An 18,775-nucleotide genomic window follows, 5' to 3' on the forward strand; every position below is an offset into this window, starting at 1 on the left:
CATGCGAAAAGAACCAATTGCATTGCGCAAAAAGCCATGTAGCCCGCTTCGAAAAAGTAACCGGTTAACAACATATCATATTGCATATTCATATCATCAGAGTTGAAAAGACAGACATTTCTAAATTAAAAAATTATAATTTTGTCACTTCAATGTTGTGAGAACGTGCATGTAGCTGTGTTATCTTACTCTCTCTCGCCAACAGTAAAGCAAAGAAAAGTCAGACCCAGAGCGAGATTTCTTGGCTAGTGAAATTCTGACTCTTTCTAATATTTTCAGGTTTGAAAAAGTGATCCAGTAATAAATCTATGTATATACCTCATTAACACTTGCTAACACCTGCAAGGGTGTGAATTCCCATTATGTATACTTTACCTGGACTGAATTTTGTGTGGGTTTATTTTCATGGCTTTTGCATATTTTTTCTCGAAAATTAGTCCTCAGGAAATACTGTGTATATTTAAAATTCAGATCTTAGCCATAGCCAAAACCCTTACGAAAATGAAAAAAATTGTGTGAAAAAGAGGCAAATTCACAAAATTTTGTCCACACAAAAAAAATTTATTTTCAATTCCCGAAAAAAGTCCACGCAAAAATTAATCCAGGCTAAGGTATTATGAAAAATAACTTGAAACATGAGACTTGAACTTTAGATTGTTTGTTTTATAAGAGGAATTCTTCTAAGTTTTTAAAAGTTTAATAAAGCATATCAGGAAAAAGTGAAGAAAAAGTTGTGTATAACACCCTCATTGGATTCTGTGAATCTGGTATAGGCGCAGTATCCCAATATCGGTGTTGAAAGGTACTTGTCAGAACAGGTTTTGTTGCACTTTTACAGGTATTTGAGAAATTTTAGGCTGGTACACTGTTATTTCATAGAAAAATTACCAGAATTACCAGAATTTGGTATTTTGTACTGTTGGAGTCCACATTCAGGACAGAAATTTAGTTGGAAACAATATACTTAGTTTTCTCAAAGACAAGATCAATTAGATACTTAGACATCATCTTTGGATATGCTTGTTTTTGCTGAAGTTTTGTATATAATTTAATTTTTTCTCACTAGAGTGTATCATGTTTCAAAAAGATTGACAAATAAATATATAAATAAGATTTTTATGTTTTGTATGAAGAATCCCTCCTTGTTGAAGGGATTCAGTCATCACCATTTCTTCAGCTACAGAAGATACACATTTGATCCCACGCAGCCCTTCCACTGGTAGAAAGTAAGCAATTTTTTTATTTTTGTAGTACTGTATGCTATCTTTTGTCCTACCTATGATCCTATACAACAGGGTTTCTATCTTCTTATTCCATAGTACCAAATAGTACTATCATAAAGTGATGTTTTGTTTATTTATCTTATGTCAGGGGGGGTCAGGGTCCAGCTCGTAGAAAAATAAGCAGTCTTTTTTTATTTTTGTAGTATGCAATTTTTGGACCTACCTGGAGGTCCTATAAATTAACCTGTGTTCGTTCGTTTGTCCGTTCGTCCATCCGTTCGTTTGTCTGTTACCAACTTTTCTCAGGATTGAATCATAGGAATCTTTTGATTTTTGGTACAAAGGTGAAAAATGGTGGTGGCCATAATGTGACGGAGCCTGATTTTAAGCAAATTTCAGCCAAAAAAATGGCTAAAAAAGGGTTTTTAAGACTTGTGAAAAATTGGTAATCATTAATAATAGCGCTTCGTCGTGCAAACGTCATGGTAGTACTTCTCTCATTTGACCGAAATTCAATCCCACAATCCTTTTCGTCTTAATTATAAAGTCGTGAAAGTTATTACTTTTCCTTTGTAATTGAGTGTAATTTGCGTGCAAGCATAATAAACGCAAAGGGTGATGGGATTGAATTTCAGTCAAACATAAAAAATCAATGTCTATTTTTAGATTCGCGACGGTATGCTATTGGTAAAAGATGGCTGAAGCAGATTTTCACAAAAAAATTTTTTCGGCTCAAAAAACGAATCTTCATCTATAAGAATTGCCTTTTTTTAGCATATTATCGATGTTCTTAGCCATATTATTATTTTTATTAGTTTTTTTAAGATGAAAATGTCACAATGGAGGGCAATGGTTTGAGTGTTCTAGAAATATTATTATTTCTTTGGCTGAAAAACGACACAGTGATTTGTTGAATTTATCATTTTCACATTTTCGTCATGAATTTCAAAGTTATACTCTATTTTCTTACAATGTTTATTCTGTTAGAAAAAATAAACATTTAGTTTTCATGGCATTTGACAGTAAGGATATGGTCATAAACATTTATCCAGGGGGGACAAATTGAAATTTGTAGGAGTAAATCATTAGAACAGTCATACAACCTGCACACCCGTCTACCTTTGTTTTTCTGAAACGGAAGAGTACAGGCTTTTTTTACTATAAGAATGTGTAAATCCATTTCATCATGGATATTTTTAACTTTTTTGGGAAAATCGTCCTAAAATATTCTTAACATATTCTTAAGGTTGATTTTTAGATTTTACCAGTCATAGTCTCAAAATCATAGAAAAGTATTGTAAAAACATGTGTATGCATAAAAAACAGAATAAGTACAATGTATTTTAAAAACAGCTTTGTGTAAAAGTACAAAGTAAATGAAATAGAAAATTATAAAAGCAGAAATATATTCATAAAAAAATAGAAAATTTTCATGATGGGAATATTATTTTCACGATAATTTTCATCGTGAACATTCTTATAAAGCGTATTCTTGTATAAAAAAAGCGTATACTGTTCAATCAAGTAAACATAACAACATATCCAAACTATAACGGAAAAATAACACTTTAAAACCAAACAAGGCTCATGTTTCAAAAAGAACGTTTTTAAAATGTAAGGCAAATGGACAAGTTCCCATAGCAATATTCATGTATCCGATTTCTGTTTTAATTAGGATAGTGTGCCCTTTCATGTTTTGTCTTGTGACAAGCGTCCTAACGTCTAGAAGGTCTACTTTAGTAGTCTTGATGCACGCGAGCTTTCCTTTTTGTGAAAGACACTGTACGTGAGCAGACGTGTAACTATTTTAGTTTACATCTTTTTTTTTAAGTTTACTTTTTTTTATCTCTCTAAAAAGCACACATTAAAGGTCTGTTTCCTTTATTCAGATTGGAATTTCTCAAACATTTTTTGGCAGGCTTTTAAGATTGCGCTTTTAGAGAAAGAGGGCTTTTTACTGTGTTTTGATGATTATTTTTTAAACTACAAATGAAGTTAGTTTGCAAGTCAGGATTTATTTTTCCAAAACCAATTTAATACAGTTGACGCTGCCCTAATTCGATTTTCAATGGAATTCGATTTTCATCAAATAAGGGAGCGTATTGAATGGTAAATAAAGCGTCGTTTGTGAAAGTTTCTTCTTGACGGTGACTTTCAATATTATCGAATAATGAAGCTTATTGAATAATACAATGTCGAATTAGAGAGCGTCAACTGTTACATATTCAATATTCGACGTTAAAAAATAGTTTGTTTTCCACCGCTTCGTTTTTTTAATATTCATTTCAAAACTTACCACTAACTTATATATCATTCTTGTTTCAGAGCTCAACTCTGGACAAACGGAACATTCATCAATCCTGAACCGCCAGCTTCACCATCCTATTACACTCCAAACACAATGACAGTCCTGGATAACGAGGGTGGGGCGCACCACCCTCAAGCTAATGGCGTCGAAAATTTCCCACCCATAGAGAAACTGTCTACAAAACGTATGAGAAGGAAGCAAAGTAAATGGACGTTGATCATCACATTTTTATCTTTTATTTTTATCATTATTTTAATCACGGTTGCTTATTTGGTTTCCAAAGGATTGTTTGTGCATGAAGATGCTGAAAAGGTAAATACGTTTTTTTATTAGAAACTGAAAGCCTTTATTTGGACTGAGCCTCGATGTGTTTATTGTTGACAGTATTAAGCTTAAAAAAATGTTCTTATCGGGCGTTTTTGAAATTTATTCGCTTAAATTACTTTGAGTTAAAGAATGGTTTGGAGCCTTTTAAATGTTTTTAAAATTTTTTTCACCTTTCTTAGTTTGTTCTTAATATTTTGGCCATCGAAGTCTCGTGTTTTTATATACATATCATTTTAGTGGGCATTTAATTTGGCGGATGAAAGATATTTTTAGTCCAAAACACTATTAAATGAGAAAAACCTGTTTTTAGGCCTAAAATAGCACGCATTTGGGGAACGAATACAATAATCTAAATTTGGCGGTGTCAAATTAAATGTTCCCGCCAAAATTTCGTTCTTTATAAGGTAATTTCTATTTTCGATTGATTTCGTAGGTACCCATCGTTAAGAGCTGTCAAGATGACATGACTTGTCGTATAGAAATCGTCGAAACATTACCTAAAGTCTTATCCTATCCTTCCGGTTCACCTATGCACGCGAGCACACCAGACGTGTGGAAGAAACTAACGAAAGTCGCGCGTGAAAGGATTGATATCTTATCGTTTTATTGGACGCTGAAAAACTTCACTTACGATGAGGCAGTTGTAGGAGCGGAGATATTGGAAGGATTAAAAGGAGCTGCAAGGAGAGGTTTGTTGTGTCTTACTGTATTAAATGTAATACACGTCTTTTTATAAGAACATGCAAAAATTTTGGAAGCTTTTGGATGTTCTTAACTTTTTGAGTTTTAAGCCTAAAAGTGTTCTTATTCTCGCCATTTTTTGAGCATTTTTGTCCTTTTTCTTAAGAAATTCAGTGTTTTAGACTCCGCAAAGCCTTAAAATGTTCTTAACATATTGGCCATCGAATCTTTATGTTCTTATATAGTTTGTTCTTATGAAATAACGTGTATGCTTTGAGTTTGCACATTTTTTTACTACTATGTGTAATCATTTTTTTGCGTCTCTAATTTTGAAAGTTGCTTTTTATCCGCATACACAACAACAAAAATTGTTTGAGTGCAACGACTGCCTCGTTCTGAAACTATTACCAAGGTGATTAAATCTCTTGAGTCCTTAAAAATGTTACTTTTATAAATAGAGTTAACTTCTTAGAAATCCCTCTTAAAATCAATTCCTCTTGGAATTAATTATTATAACAATTGTTTGAAAACGAGGTAAAACGTAGCTCGTGACGTAATTTATGAAAAGGTCTATTGAAATACTATAATCATTTCTCTAGGCATCAAAGTCAACATTGTGCAAAACGCGCCAACCAAACAATTCCCAAACCTGGACACATTTGAATTAGCCAAAGAGGAGAATGTAGAAGTTCGTTCAATGAAACCAGAAACCTTAGGTGGAGGAGTTCTTCACACCAAAGTTTGGGTTGTGGACAAGAGACATATGTATGTTGGAAGTGCAAACTTTGACTGGCGCTCTCTTACTGAGGTGAATACGATATCTTAGTATCTTGCTAACACAACAAAAACTTTTTTCCTTGGTTCTGGTTAATTTCATGGTGAAAAGCTGAAATTTTTCAACAAGTTGTAGCTTTTCACTCAAAGTTTATCCGAAATGTCAGGGTGAATTTATTGTTAATTTCCAAACGGCTGACTACAGGCTAACATGATAAACGACCAATTCAGCCAAATGAGATAATAAGCAAAAAACAACGGAAAGGACTAATTGTAGTTTGTACAAACTGATATTAGTCCGTAACGATTATCGTATTATCCTATAACACACATATTACTATATTACACGGACGATGAACGACTCTAGTCTAGATTGACGACATCTCTTTACCGATTCTTCTAGGTCAAAGAGTTGGGTGCTGCACTTTACAATTGTACATGCGCGGGTGAAGACTTGTTCAAAATTTTTGACGTCAACTGGTTACTTGCACAAAAAGACTCACAAATCCCGTCACCGTGGCCTGAACAGTACCAAACTACTATCAATAAAGGTGGGTGAATTTGTATTTCAAGCTAAAAATGGGCTCTTCCAGAAAATGTCCGTACACGGGGGTGAAGGATATATTGTCACCGGGGTAGCGAATCATCAAAATTTGCCCTGTCAGGGGAGGTAAATTTGCTCTGTCCGGGGGTTGTCCGGGGTTTCAACTGATGCTTGTCTAGGGGGTAAAACCCGTTGTATCTTCCACCCCCCCATATTCAATTTTTTTCTGGAAAAGCCCAATGTTACACTTTATATTGTGCTGTTAATGTGAAAAAGATTGTAAATTAAAATTGATGAGTAAGCAAACGATATCACTCTTATTTAGAAACAAAAACCTTTAAATTTCTATAACTGGATTGAAATTGCGCTCACAGTGATTCTTCAAGTTATAATATATTAATGTCTATGATTTTATTCTTTATATATTTGTCAACTTTTTTTGCTGGTATAAATTTCTATAACTGGATTGAAATTGCGCTCCCAGTGATTCTTCAAGTTATAATTATATTAATGTCTATGATTTTATTCTTTATATATTTGTCAACTTTTTGCTGGTTCTAATACAAAAAGGAGTCAAAATTGAGGAATCCCCACTGAGTATTTTATGGTAATATCATCGTCTTATAGATCACCCACAAAACATTAAACTGGTGGATGCACCGCCCTTGGATTACTATTGGTCCACGTCACCGCCCTCGTTTTGTGCGCCTAAACGAACGTCTGATATTGACGCCATCATCGACTTGATCTCAAGGGCAGAGAAGTTTGTTTATATCGCAGTTATGGATTATTATGCAGCTTTTGTTTATCAGAATAAAAGGTGAGATGTGATGCGAAGACCTTTTTCTCTTTGGTACCCTTAGAGTTGTTTGTTAAAATGTCTACTCTCGGGTAGGCTGTACGCATCCCTTCTGATATATTTTGATATAGAGGATGCGTATCGTGTATAAAATTCCCGTCTTTGTGTTTTTGATTTTTAGAAACTTAATGATTAGCTTGATTAGTAAGTTTTATACGAGAGATCTTTTCATTTGATTCGAGCTAAAAATTTGAATGCTTAATACAATCATGAGCTTTTCAAGAAAATTGAATCAAGTTACCCAAAATTTGGGGTAACTCTCGGACGGGAATTTTATACACGACTTTAAAACTCTCGGATGCTAGTCTGGATTGAACGAGGAACTGGGAATAACATTGTCTTGGTTGAAAAAAAGAATTGATTTGTTTTGGATATTTGAAAACAATTAATTACGTTAAGTGTGCTTATTTTGGCAAAAACTAATTTTAGCGAATTTTAGTGAAATTTGGAAATGGTAAACAACATTTTCAACATGGTAAACAATTTAACCCACTTTGACTATCTGGTCTTGGCGGAAACTTATTCTAGCAAGGCAAAATGTTTCGCTAAAGTCACCAAAATTATTTCCTTCAATTCCTCCTCCTTCACCTGTTATTGTATTTATTTAGATTCTGGCCCACCATAGACGATGCTCTTCGAAGTGCATCTTTCGATCGAGGAATCGAGGTCCGACTATTGACCAGTAAATGGCCTCACACCAATGCACAGCAGACAGCTTTCATCAAATCGCTGAACGAATTTGGTAAAATGCCTATGCCACACACTAGCGGAAGTATTACTGTGGTAAGTGGTATTCAAATCAAGGACAAAACTAAGTACATTATGGACAACCAAGGTGTACTTGATTATCCCTAGATTTTTAAGAGTAATGAAAAAAATTAACTATGGACTATTTAGCTAAACTGGTCCGCATTTTTTTGTGACACACTTTAGTCACGTAAACACGAAGCCAAGAGGTGCCTACTCTGGTACTAAAACTGCAAAGTCCAATGGAAAACGAAAGATACCATTGCTTTGCGGTGGATCAAGTAACATCATATAGTACATACTTTAATGGGAGAATTCTATGTCTTGCTAGTTGTACTCCAGGCTCTTATTTTAATTTAATTTAATTTCCTTTTAGAAACAATTCGAGATGCCACCCAACGAAATTCCATTTGCACGTGTCAATCACAACAAATACATGGTGACTGATAAAGGAGGCTTCATTTCTACTTCCAACTGGTCTGGAGATTACTTCGCGACAACTGCTGGTGTCAGCCTCATAGTAAATCAAACAGAATCACCACAAAACAAAAACCAGGACCAGAAAATGCAAGATCAATTAAAAGACCTCTTTATGAGAGATTGGAAATCACAATACACGAAGGGCTTATAATCTGGTCTGTGAATTACATTTTACGCAAACGTGATAACACAACGATCGTCCAAGTATGCAACTGTACTTTAAACTCGAACCCAGTCCCTTAGCTCGCTTTTGATGATTCACGAAAGGATTGTACCACTAACCTTTATATATCCCTGGACCAAGTTTCTCAATCCCAGCTAAGCAAAATCTTTGATCGGAGTTTTTTCGAAATTGGTACCCTAATGGGCGGCACTACTCAATAGCGGTGAAAATGCATCGAGAGCGCTAGATCTACTTTTCCTCAAATACTTTTGATGATGTAGCGTCGTTAGACGTTAACTTTTAACATTGCAATGGCTTCTTCTCGGGTACCAATTCAAAAAAACTCCGATCAAAGATGGCGAATATAGCTTGGTCCAGGGATAAATAAAGGTCAGTGGATTGTACCAATGTCAATCAATAAAATCAAAAAGTTGCGCAAGTGGCTCTGGGTATGAGAATGACCTGGATGAATGAACTTGGATTTTCAAATTTGCTTGAGTTTTTATTTTATGATTACTTGATATATTAGGCTTCCAACGACAAAGGTTCAAACACGACTGGGACCAAATTTGCCCGGGGGGGGGGGGTACTAGGGCAAAATGGGTTACGGGGATGCTCCGCTGGTCAGGGTACCTTTTTTAACCTCCGCGAGTCCCAGGTAGGGTCGCAAAAACACCAAAATAGAAAAATCAGTCCCTCGTAGGGTGGCTATTTTTGGAAAATTTGGGAAAAAAGTAGAAAATTTGAGAAAATTTTGGAATTTCAGTCCCATTCAGGGTCACTTTTTTCGCAAATTTCGAGTCCCACGTAGGGTCCATTTTTCGAACCTCAGCGGAGCACCCCCGTCGGTCGACAAGGGTAGTACCCCCCCGGGCAAATTTGTCAACAATATAATGTACAAATAATTTTATTTTCAATTTTTTTCAATTTAACTTTTCATGTAATATATTTATTATATTCACTTTTTGTAAAATATGAAAACATTTTAGAGAAAGATTTTTTAGTAGAATTTTTTAAAATTCTTTAATATAAGTTCATAACAAACAAAAAGATTAAGCTTCCACAAATTCTTGGTTTGTACATTAAAGGAAGAAATTTCGGCGGAAAGAAAAATTGGCGGATTCAAATTAAGTTTCAAATTCAAAATTTCATGTATTTAGACTGACTGATAGTTGGGCAGAATCACTTAAAAATAGACCCTAAACCCATAGATTTTATAAAGCCCGAAGCAATATTTTTTGTGATGTTCACTTTTTTTAGCTTGGAAGAGCTTATAGCACTCCATCTAGCCCTTCGGGCTTTATAAATCTAAACCCTGATAAAAAAATAATGTTAGACTTGATTTGGCACAAAGACTTACTTGTCCTACAATCACCAAAAAGCAGCAGTCGATTGGAAACGTTTTCAAATCTCAAAAAAATTAGACTTAATGGCTCTCTTCAGATTCAGATTTTTTGATTCAAAGTTTGTATTAATACAAAATAAGATTGCCCAAACATCCCTACCTCAGTACCTCTCAAGTAATACTGTGTTTTTTTTTATGCAATCCTTCTTTTTGTTCGAATCTTTAACTTTGGAGGAATCTTTTTTTTTTCGTACAAAAACAAAGATTCCCCCCAAAAAAAATAAAAGTAAGATTTTTGCCCTTCTTGACCACCGTATAATTTAGCGATTATTTGGTCGCATGAATTTTTCAACTTAAATTATTCAGTTAATTCTCTCTTATGCGAAATTCCATTTTAGTCTGGCCGAAATACAATAAAACAAGGGTGAACGTAGAAAAAAATTCCGCGTAAACTTTCTTGGTACCGTTGGAAGCGGAATTTTATGTAGATTATCATACTCAGAGCCTCATGATAAGGCCCTTGGGGAAAACTTTTGGTAAAATCAAGACTGAAGTGTACTTCTTTGCCTCAAAATAGATACGTTTTTGAGCAGTGTACTGGTCATCAGCTACACTAAAAACCTATCAAAGTCTTTGAAAGTCAGCGCTATTCCCATGTGCTTTTGCCCAAGGACATTCGCCTTGCACTTGACCCATTTCATATCATGGATGACACTGTTTAATTGCTTGTGGTCTCCAGAAATGTTTGTTGGGAAATCCCCCCCCCCCAGATTTTTGAGACAGGTATTAACGAGGGGTAAATCACTGAAAAAAATCACGTACACCTTTTTGAAAAATCAAAAAGAAATCAAAAAGAAATCAAAAATCAAAAAGAAATCAAAAAGAAATCAAAAATCAAAAAGAAATCAAAAAGAAATCAAAAATCAAAAAGAAATCAAAAAGAAATCAGAAATCAAAAAGAAATCAAAAAGAAATCAGAAATCAAAAAGAAATAAAAAAGAAATCAAATCTAAATCAAATTTCTTTTTCTTCAAATGTAGAGAAAAAAAGAAAAAACTTTATTATTTACTTACCAAATTACAACGACTCTTATCCTATCCTATAAAAGAAGACAGATAGTGCGCATGATATTCGAAAAAAAAGAAAGGAATAATTTCATTTTGTTGACTTTTTTGTGTTTGTCTTTCATATTTTTTCGGTTTTCTTTCCAATCCTTCTTGTATGTGGTGCCGTGGCGCTATGTTGAGTGCAAAAATGTTTTTGGTGAATGTAAATGTGTCAGTTATAGTGGTTATAGTATGATTGAAATCTGTAAATGTTTAGTGGTGTTTTTTATATCTTTGTATTATTAACTTATCTTGTGTTGGATTTCTTTATGTATGATGTGGTTTTTGTGCATTTTTTCCTTGATTGTTTCTCCAATAACTTCATAAAAATTTAATTTAGACCACTTCTAAGCAAATGTAGAGTACCATAATTTCAGAAGATTTCCGGCCCGTCGCCCCCAACCATGATGGGGCTTCCTTAGTCTAGTCACTATATCATTTAGCCCCCTCACACTTTTAAAACCGATTCGCCGGCCCTGCAAAAACCACGCAATATCATGATTGGGCGATCTATTTTGGAACAGCCAATAACAAAAGCGTTTTAAAGCGCGCGTGATGTGAGAATCGAATTTCGAGCAATGCAAAGTCTTCTGTTTACAATTTGTTCGTGTTCAGAGTTTGACTTGGAATTATGGAAGATTGCTTTTATAGTATAGAAAGGGTAGACATGTCAGATATCATATGTTGGAAAGCGATAGTGGTAGTATGTACTGATTGTGCTGGTGGTTTACAGGGTTATTTTAACATTTTTTGTAACTACACGTTTTTTATAAGAACTTAGTTCAAAAAAACATTCAGGCTGAGATTTTTTCGAAATTAAGAACATCTTAGGAACGTGCCAAGGCTGAAAACAAAAATTTCACGCTTTTAATAAGATAAAAAGTGAGAGTATCTAGCCTCGACTAAAGTTTGGATGTTCTAATAAAAAAGACGTGTAGTCAATTTGGGTAAAGGTTTTGTCGAGTGTTTTGTAATTAATATTAATACGACTGGATGTGCCGCTGGTCATGGTACTTTTTTGCTTTCGTGAATCCTTGGTAGGATCGAAAACTATCATTTCCTGTTCATATTAATAACCATTGCGTCATTGTGGTGACTAAAAACTTTACTTTAAGAGTTTCAATCTTTTTATTTCTCTCTCCTCTCTCTTCTCCTCTTCTCTATATGTTGTAAATAGAGATTCGAATGTTTTAAAAAATAGAACCAATCAAACTTCATTATTTTATTAAATGAAACGTGATATCTCGAAAAATTTTCCATACACTATTTTGGGGGCAGTATTCATGATTTCTATTACGTTAATCTTTTACACGTGGGTTTATACGGAAACACCCTGAAAGGTCGGGTTAACGGTCGCAAACCCAGTTTTTTTAACAAGAATAAACTAGTGGAAAACAGCGAGAAAACATATGGGTTTTTTATTATAAGAAAAGCCAACTCGGGCAATTACAAAATAGTGACCCAACTACTACAATGCAATAGTTTTTGGTAGCATAATTAAGTTTAGTCTGTGGGGGGGGGGTCAATGGTAGTCCACGGCCTATAATTTGAAAGATTTCATCTTGGCAACAAATGTATAGACTTTAGTGTAAAAAAAATACGGATACAATGAACGATAAATGTAAAGTATGTGAACTACCGGTTACTGGAGGACATAAGTGTACGAAATGTCTCGAAAATGTCCACCTCATATGTGGCAGAGGGGTTGGAGAGGAAGGTTACGGTCAGGCCGTGGAGTGCAAAATTTGCCAAAACATTCCTATTGCCCCTCGAGAGAAAGAAAATATCGTCGTGATGGATTTACTAGTAAGTGATTTAAGCGACGATGAAGACAATCTAAAAGCTGTTGAAGTTCCAGATAGGCTTTGGATGATGTTTCCTGAGAATGGAACTTATATTGTCGAAATAATGAAATTCGCCGGATACACTGATGTAAATGGCATCTTGCAGTTGCGAAAAGAAGAAAAACTCGCAGAAATGTTTCGTTTTGTGGTAGAAATGATCGATCAGGTACCGGACAAAAAAGTGATGTTCGGGTTGTTTCAAAATATTCCGGAAAAAGTGAAGATTTTACCTGGCTTGGACTTCATGTTTAATGCTTTTTTGAATGAGTGTGAAAAACTTTCAAACGCGCTCTCAAACGGAAAAATAGCTCCCTCAGAACCCTTGACTGAGCCGAACAGTGGTAGTAGTAAAAAGAAAGAAGAAAAAAGAAAAACTTCCATCCCGCCATCATCCCCCCCCAAAAAGGCATTAGCCATAGAAACAATTGAAATGGTGGAATTGAGGTTGAACCAGTGGATGGTGAAGCATGGATTCAAACAAAAGTACTCCGTCACAGACGTCGATGGTGCCAGATACTTCACATGCTCAAATTGCCGGCGGAAATTGAAATTGAATAAAAAAACTGAAGGACACAGTATACTTTCAAATGTTCATAGACATTTCAAAAAGAACGAATGCGCCAAATATAAGGTTAAAGCTAAAGGCACTATTGATAATTATTTGAAGTAAAATCAAGCTAATACCTTAAAGACAGAAAGCTTTGCCGGACATTTAATTTTACAATGGTAAAAAAGAATTTTCAACACCTTGCCAAAATCTTTGTCGTTACTTGATCGTCTAATAGCTCTAACATTTTTCAATTTTCTTAAAGGTTTTGAAGATAAGTTTTGTATTCAAATTCAATTGTGTCCTTTATTAAAAGATGTAAATAGACTGTTGTTATTAACTCTCTTATTCAGGGTCGGATACAGGAGGTAGATTATCTTATTCACGGCCCGGGAGGGGGGAGGCACTTAGACAAAATCGGGTACGCGGACGTGCCGCCCGGAGTGCAGGGTTTCATTCAAAGACTTCCTTTGTTAAATAGAGCATTTCCCATATGAATACTACTTCAAATAACCATGCAAAATTGAAATAATAATGTCTTTTACTGATATTTTTATAGTCGTTTCACGTACATATAGTTGAACAGCACGTCCCCTTCTGAGAGTTCCGAATTGAAAAGAAAAAATAAGGAATATCATGATAAAACGTGTCTATGAATTCAATATTCAATTCATATCTTTCTTTTAAAAATCTATGCTGTAACCAAACCTTACTTTTACTTCACATTCTTTTTTTTTTTAAAGAGATAAAAATGAATGAAAATTTTCAAGAATATGTATCTATACCAGCTCATCTTTTCCATATTATTCCAAAAAGTGGACAATACTTAAAGTCTATCATGAAACTCACTGGTTATAACGACGTTCAATCTGTTAGCCGCCTACAGGATCCTAAAGAACTCCAATCTATGTTTGATTTTGCTGCTGATGTAGCCGATGGTGTTAAAAACAAAGAAGAAACTTACGGAATCTTTTCCCAAGATCCTTCACGTCTCCGTATCTTGCCAGGTGTTGCAGGGCCGTTTAAAACGTTTCTATATGAAGTAAATCAATTGAAGCTACCTGGTCAGCCTATACCCAATCGAATCAAACTTTTAAAGAGAAAAGCCCAGTCTAGTCATTTATCGATCGAAGATGTTGAGAATCAAGTTTTGAATCTTTACAAAGAGCGTGGTATAGAAAAGTCATTTCGCATTGTCAGTAAGAACGATAATTTTTTATTTTCCTGCTTAAACTGTCACTGGGAAAGTATTTTACCAATACACGATGATATCACATGCGTACGATTTGTTCAAAACCATATAAGTAGTCGTTGCATCGACATTTGTGTTCCTGAACCTGAACCACGAGAAGGACCATCTTCTTCAAAATGGAATTCAAGAAGCTATCGCACTCAAGCCAAACTCGTCAAAGCATCAACAGCACCCGGTCAGACAAAGATCACTGACTTCTTTGACATTGATAAATTTACTTCTGCCGTAGATGATGTTACCTTTATCCGTGAAAAAGTAAAGGAATCATTTGATGTCGAGAAGGATTCATCAGTAAAACCGATTTTGAAGCTGCTTTATGCAAACGCCGTTAAGAACTCCAACATAATGTCAAAATCGGGTTACCGACATCACCAGTCAATTAAAATGTTTGGATCTTATTTGTTTTGTTTAATTGGAAGGGCAGGCTACGAGTTTGTCCTTGCTAATATGGGTGTCGGACTTCCATCGTTACCAACAGTTTTTCGAATGATAAATGAAACCCCTCGAATAAAAGAAGGTGAATTTTTATTTGATGAATTGCTTGATCATTTAAACAAGTGGAAAGCTCCTAAGTATGTGCACGTTCATATGGATGACACACGCGTCCTCAACAAAGTAGAATACGACCCAGTTACCGATCGTTTTATTGGATTTGTTCTACCTCTTAAAAACGGACTACCCGACGAAGAAGCTTTCATTCTAACAACATACATCGAACTTAAAAACATTTATGAGAACACGTCGATCGCGAGCTATGCGCATTGTATAGTTGCCAAGCCAGTAACTATTGATGCTCCTTCATTTGTGTTTTTTGTTCTTGGTACAGATTCCAAATATGATCACAGTGTTATTTTGAACCGTTGGAAGCATATCGAATGCGAATTCAAGAGACGTGGTATTACCGTTATAAGTTTTGGAGCAGATGGTGCAGGTGCTTTCATGAAAGCTATGCTTCTAAAAACAGGTCTTTTTAAACCAACAAAAGATCTTCTACAAAAGTCTTATGTAATGAAAGAAATTTGCACGTCTGGATTATCAGCACAAGATCATATCCACCTTTTGGCAAAATTGAGAACACGCCTTCTAATTCCCTCAAACATTTTGATATTGGGCAATGAAACTGCTTGTCTTGCTCATATCAGATATATTCTTGATTGTGAACAATTTTCGAAGGAAGATCATCAGTTAACAGAGCGAACAGTTAGCAACAAAGATAAGCAAAATTACGCCGGCATAGAAATCCTACTAAGCGATGGTGTACGCAACTGCTTAGATGCCTGTAAAAACACCATGCAAAATACCGGCACCATCGTTTATCTTACCTTAATGCGCGATGTCCGGGATTCATTTCTAAACAAATCGTTAAAGCCATCAGATCGTCTCGTTAGAATTTGGAAAGTTGTGTTTTTCCTCCGCTTGTGGAAACGATGGCTAAAAGAAAATGGCATTTCCATAAAGGATCATTTTATAACAACTAATGCTTATGTTTGTGTTGAAATAAATGCCCACTTGTTATTGCAAATTATCACAGGAGTCATAACTGGTGCTTTACCAAAGGATTCACTCAGGGTTTGGAAGACAGGGTCACAAGGATGCGAATCCCTTTTTAGATTGGCACGTTCCATGACATCAACATTTTCAACAATTGTGAATTTTTCGATGAAAGGAATATTGGAAAGAATGCACAAACTCAATTTCCTCTCATCAATTGAAAGTTCAGATGATATTGAATTTCCACGCCTCCAAAAGCGTTTGCTACAATGTGAAGAGGAAAATGAGCAAACATTTGAGTTGTTTCCTCATCACGAAATTGATAATTTGATCTACCGTGCAAAAGCAGAAGCTGTTGGTCAAGCGCTGATGTGTGGTATCTCCCTTCCTTCCTACGAAGACTCAGATATTCTGGAAGATAGTATCCAAGTGATGGATAGTGCTATCGCTAATGACGGAGAGGACGAGGAATATTCTGAGGTTTCTGAACAAGCTGATGGTGATTCAGGAGAAGCCCTACCAATAACTATCCAGGAGGATTTGGTAAACCTTAGGGTGGTCAAAGAGAAGAATAACGGCCTACCAGTCTACAAGGTGTCACTAGAGAAAGGCTCGAACAAAGCAAAAACCTATGCATTCCAACACAAGAATAAAAGTCCGTTTATGTTGTATGGTCGACAGTTCATAAGGAAATCAACAGCCTTGTACTTATTACAAGAAAACATTTCTTTATCAAATGACCGCCTTCTCCGCGTGAGAAAAACCCAATTGTCTCACATTCACAACAACCAAAACGAATCTTTGTATCCGCAGAAACATGTTAAAAATTGTGATTTATGTATTTTCAAGAGAGTAGATGACCCCTCAAAATATGCTTTAGGTCGCATTTTGCAGTTTTCGTACATGAGTGGTACCAAAAAAAACCGGGAATTCTCAGGTGATTATGTTGATCTTGACGAAAAAGCTGATTTATCCTGCATCGGTTCTTTTTGCAACTGGTACATTGCATCCGAGGAGATAGATTCGTTAACTGTCGCATTTTCATTGACACATAGTTATACTCAAGGATACTTATCGTTGGACAACTATGTAATGAAAATTCCGGAAAATCAACTAACCCTTAGTGAAAATTATGCCTTTGTAATTAAAAAAGAATATCTTGCAAGTTGCATTGGAGAGCTAGAAAATCTATATTGACTTTATTAACTGTAATACCATGTTTTTTTTTCTTTATAAGCATTGCACTAGGGCCAGATTAGGAAATGGTATACATTCTTGTTGATCCATTTAAATATTGTATTATTAGCCTTTTTAACCGAATCTCGGTGTAAGAATATCGAAGTTTGATTAGGAAATGGTATACATTCTTGTTGATCCAAATAGCAAATAGTCGAATTTTAAATATTATTGAAACCATATATATATATTTTATAACAAGCACATTGGAAGAAATAATTAGGGGTTAATTAACAGAAGTTATTAGCCTTTTTAACCGAATCTCGGTGTAAGAATATCGAAGTTTGATTTTGAATTTTTCATAGCTTATAAAAAATCATCAGTTTATGTTTTATTTTGATTTATAGATTAAACCTAGATATTGTTTTCTCGTTGATATTAAACTACTGTCATCAGGGAAATGTTATAGTATCCCGGGGGGGGGGTACTAGGATTGATGGGTGTCGGGTATGTGTGTGCCAGACCCTTACCCTTACCCTTAGAGAGACTGAATTTTGGTGTAAAGGTGACCCTTAGAGAGACTCAGTGTAGAAAAACCCAACCCTTAGAGAGACTTTTTAACAAAAAATTTCTATAATGGGCCAAAGAAATTCGATTTTTAAAAGAATTTCTCTAATTTTCGAAAAATTTCTCTAATTTTTGAAAAATGTTCTCACTTTTTTTACTTTTGACTTTTGACTTTTCTTTGACCCGAGTTTGTGAAAAAACCGACCCTTAGAGAGACTGATTTTGACTTTTGTTGTTTTGGTAACCCTTAGAGAGACTTTGGGAGGGTGAAAAACCCTACCCTTAAGGCACGCACATACCCAGCACCCATTTTTGCCTAAGTACCCCCCCCCCCCCCCCGGGTAAAGTATATAACATTTATACAGTATATAACATGGACACATTTAGTATTACTTAAAAAAAACTACCTTTTAAGTTAGTTATTGTTAGTTGTATAAAAGTTATACATATAGCTACTTATTACTGTAACTTTTTTACTTAAAATTTGCATTAAAGAAGTTCTGATTTACTTTTATCGTTTTTTACTAAATTTACTAGAGACGGAAACTCAATCGCACAAAAGATGTTGCCTTGTCCCCGTACCTTTACATACCGTTTGATAGAACGACCAAATATTTCTAATCACTTACCAACTATGCTAGTCTTAAGTATTTTGTCTTGCGAACAATAAATATTTGCATATTTGAATTGAGTTTTAAACTGTTGTGTAATACACTCTTTTTTTTTCATAAGAACAATTTTATAAAACAATGAGGCTCAAAATGGCCAAAAAATAAGAACAATTCAAGAACAGTTCTGAGGCTCAAAATTTTTCAAAAATAGTACTTTTTTCTTTTTCCAGCATGTTTTTACCTAATATCTTTGTGACTAAGCTGATATAGTATACTTTGAAACTATTATATCTTATAGGACCCTACCCATACCCTGGACTAGAAAGTTTCTTGCTCCAAAAATATTTTTCCCACCAAAAAGTAAGAACAGAATAAGAACAATTTGAGGCTGAAAATGCAAAAAAATAAGAACAGTTTGATTAGTTTTCTCCATTCTTGTTTTACCACTTGTCTTTACCACGAGAGTTTCTTGTATTCCAACACCAATTTTGGTAAAAAACTCCTTCTTTTGTCATGCCATGCAAAAAATGAAAATAAAAAAAAAATCAAGAATCAAAAAAAAATCAAAAAAAAAAATCAAAAATCAAAAAGAAATCAAAAAGAAATCAGAAATCAAAAAGAAATCAAAAAGAAATCAAAAAGAAATCAGAAATCAAAAAGAAATCAAAAAGAAATCAAAAATCAAAAAGAAATCAAAAAGAAATCAAAAATCAAAAAGAAATCAAAAAGA

At 34.7% G+C, this 18,775-nt stretch overlaps 1 protein-coding gene across 1 annotated transcript; it reads left to right on the top strand.

The window, feature by feature from the left end:
* The first annotated feature begins 3,552 nt into the window (after positions 1 to 3,552).
* LOC136803505 (5'-3' exonuclease PLD3-like) lies at positions 3,553 to 8,187 on the top strand. The gene is made up of 7 exons (XM_067060242.1): positions 3,553 to 3,843; positions 4,292 to 4,547; positions 5,139 to 5,347; positions 5,717 to 5,864; positions 6,485 to 6,677; positions 7,325 to 7,499; positions 7,840 to 8,187. The coding sequence occupies exons 1-7, from the start codon at positions 3,625 to 3,627 to the stop codon at positions 8,092 to 8,094; spliced, it is 1,455 nt and encodes a 484-aa protein (XP_066916343.1). The 5' UTR covers positions 3,553 to 3,624; the 3' UTR covers positions 8,095 to 8,187.
* The last annotated feature ends 10,588 nt before the right edge of the window (positions 8,188 to 18,775 follow it).

The sequence above is a fragment of the Clytia hemisphaerica genome, unplaced genomic scaffold (genome assembly GCF_902728285.1).
Source record: "Clytia hemisphaerica strain Z4C2 unplaced genomic scaffold, Clytia hemisphaerica genome assembly, whole genome shotgun sequence".
NCBI classification, from domain to species: domain Eukaryota; kingdom Metazoa; phylum Cnidaria; class Hydrozoa; order Leptothecata; family Clytiidae; genus Clytia; species Clytia hemisphaerica.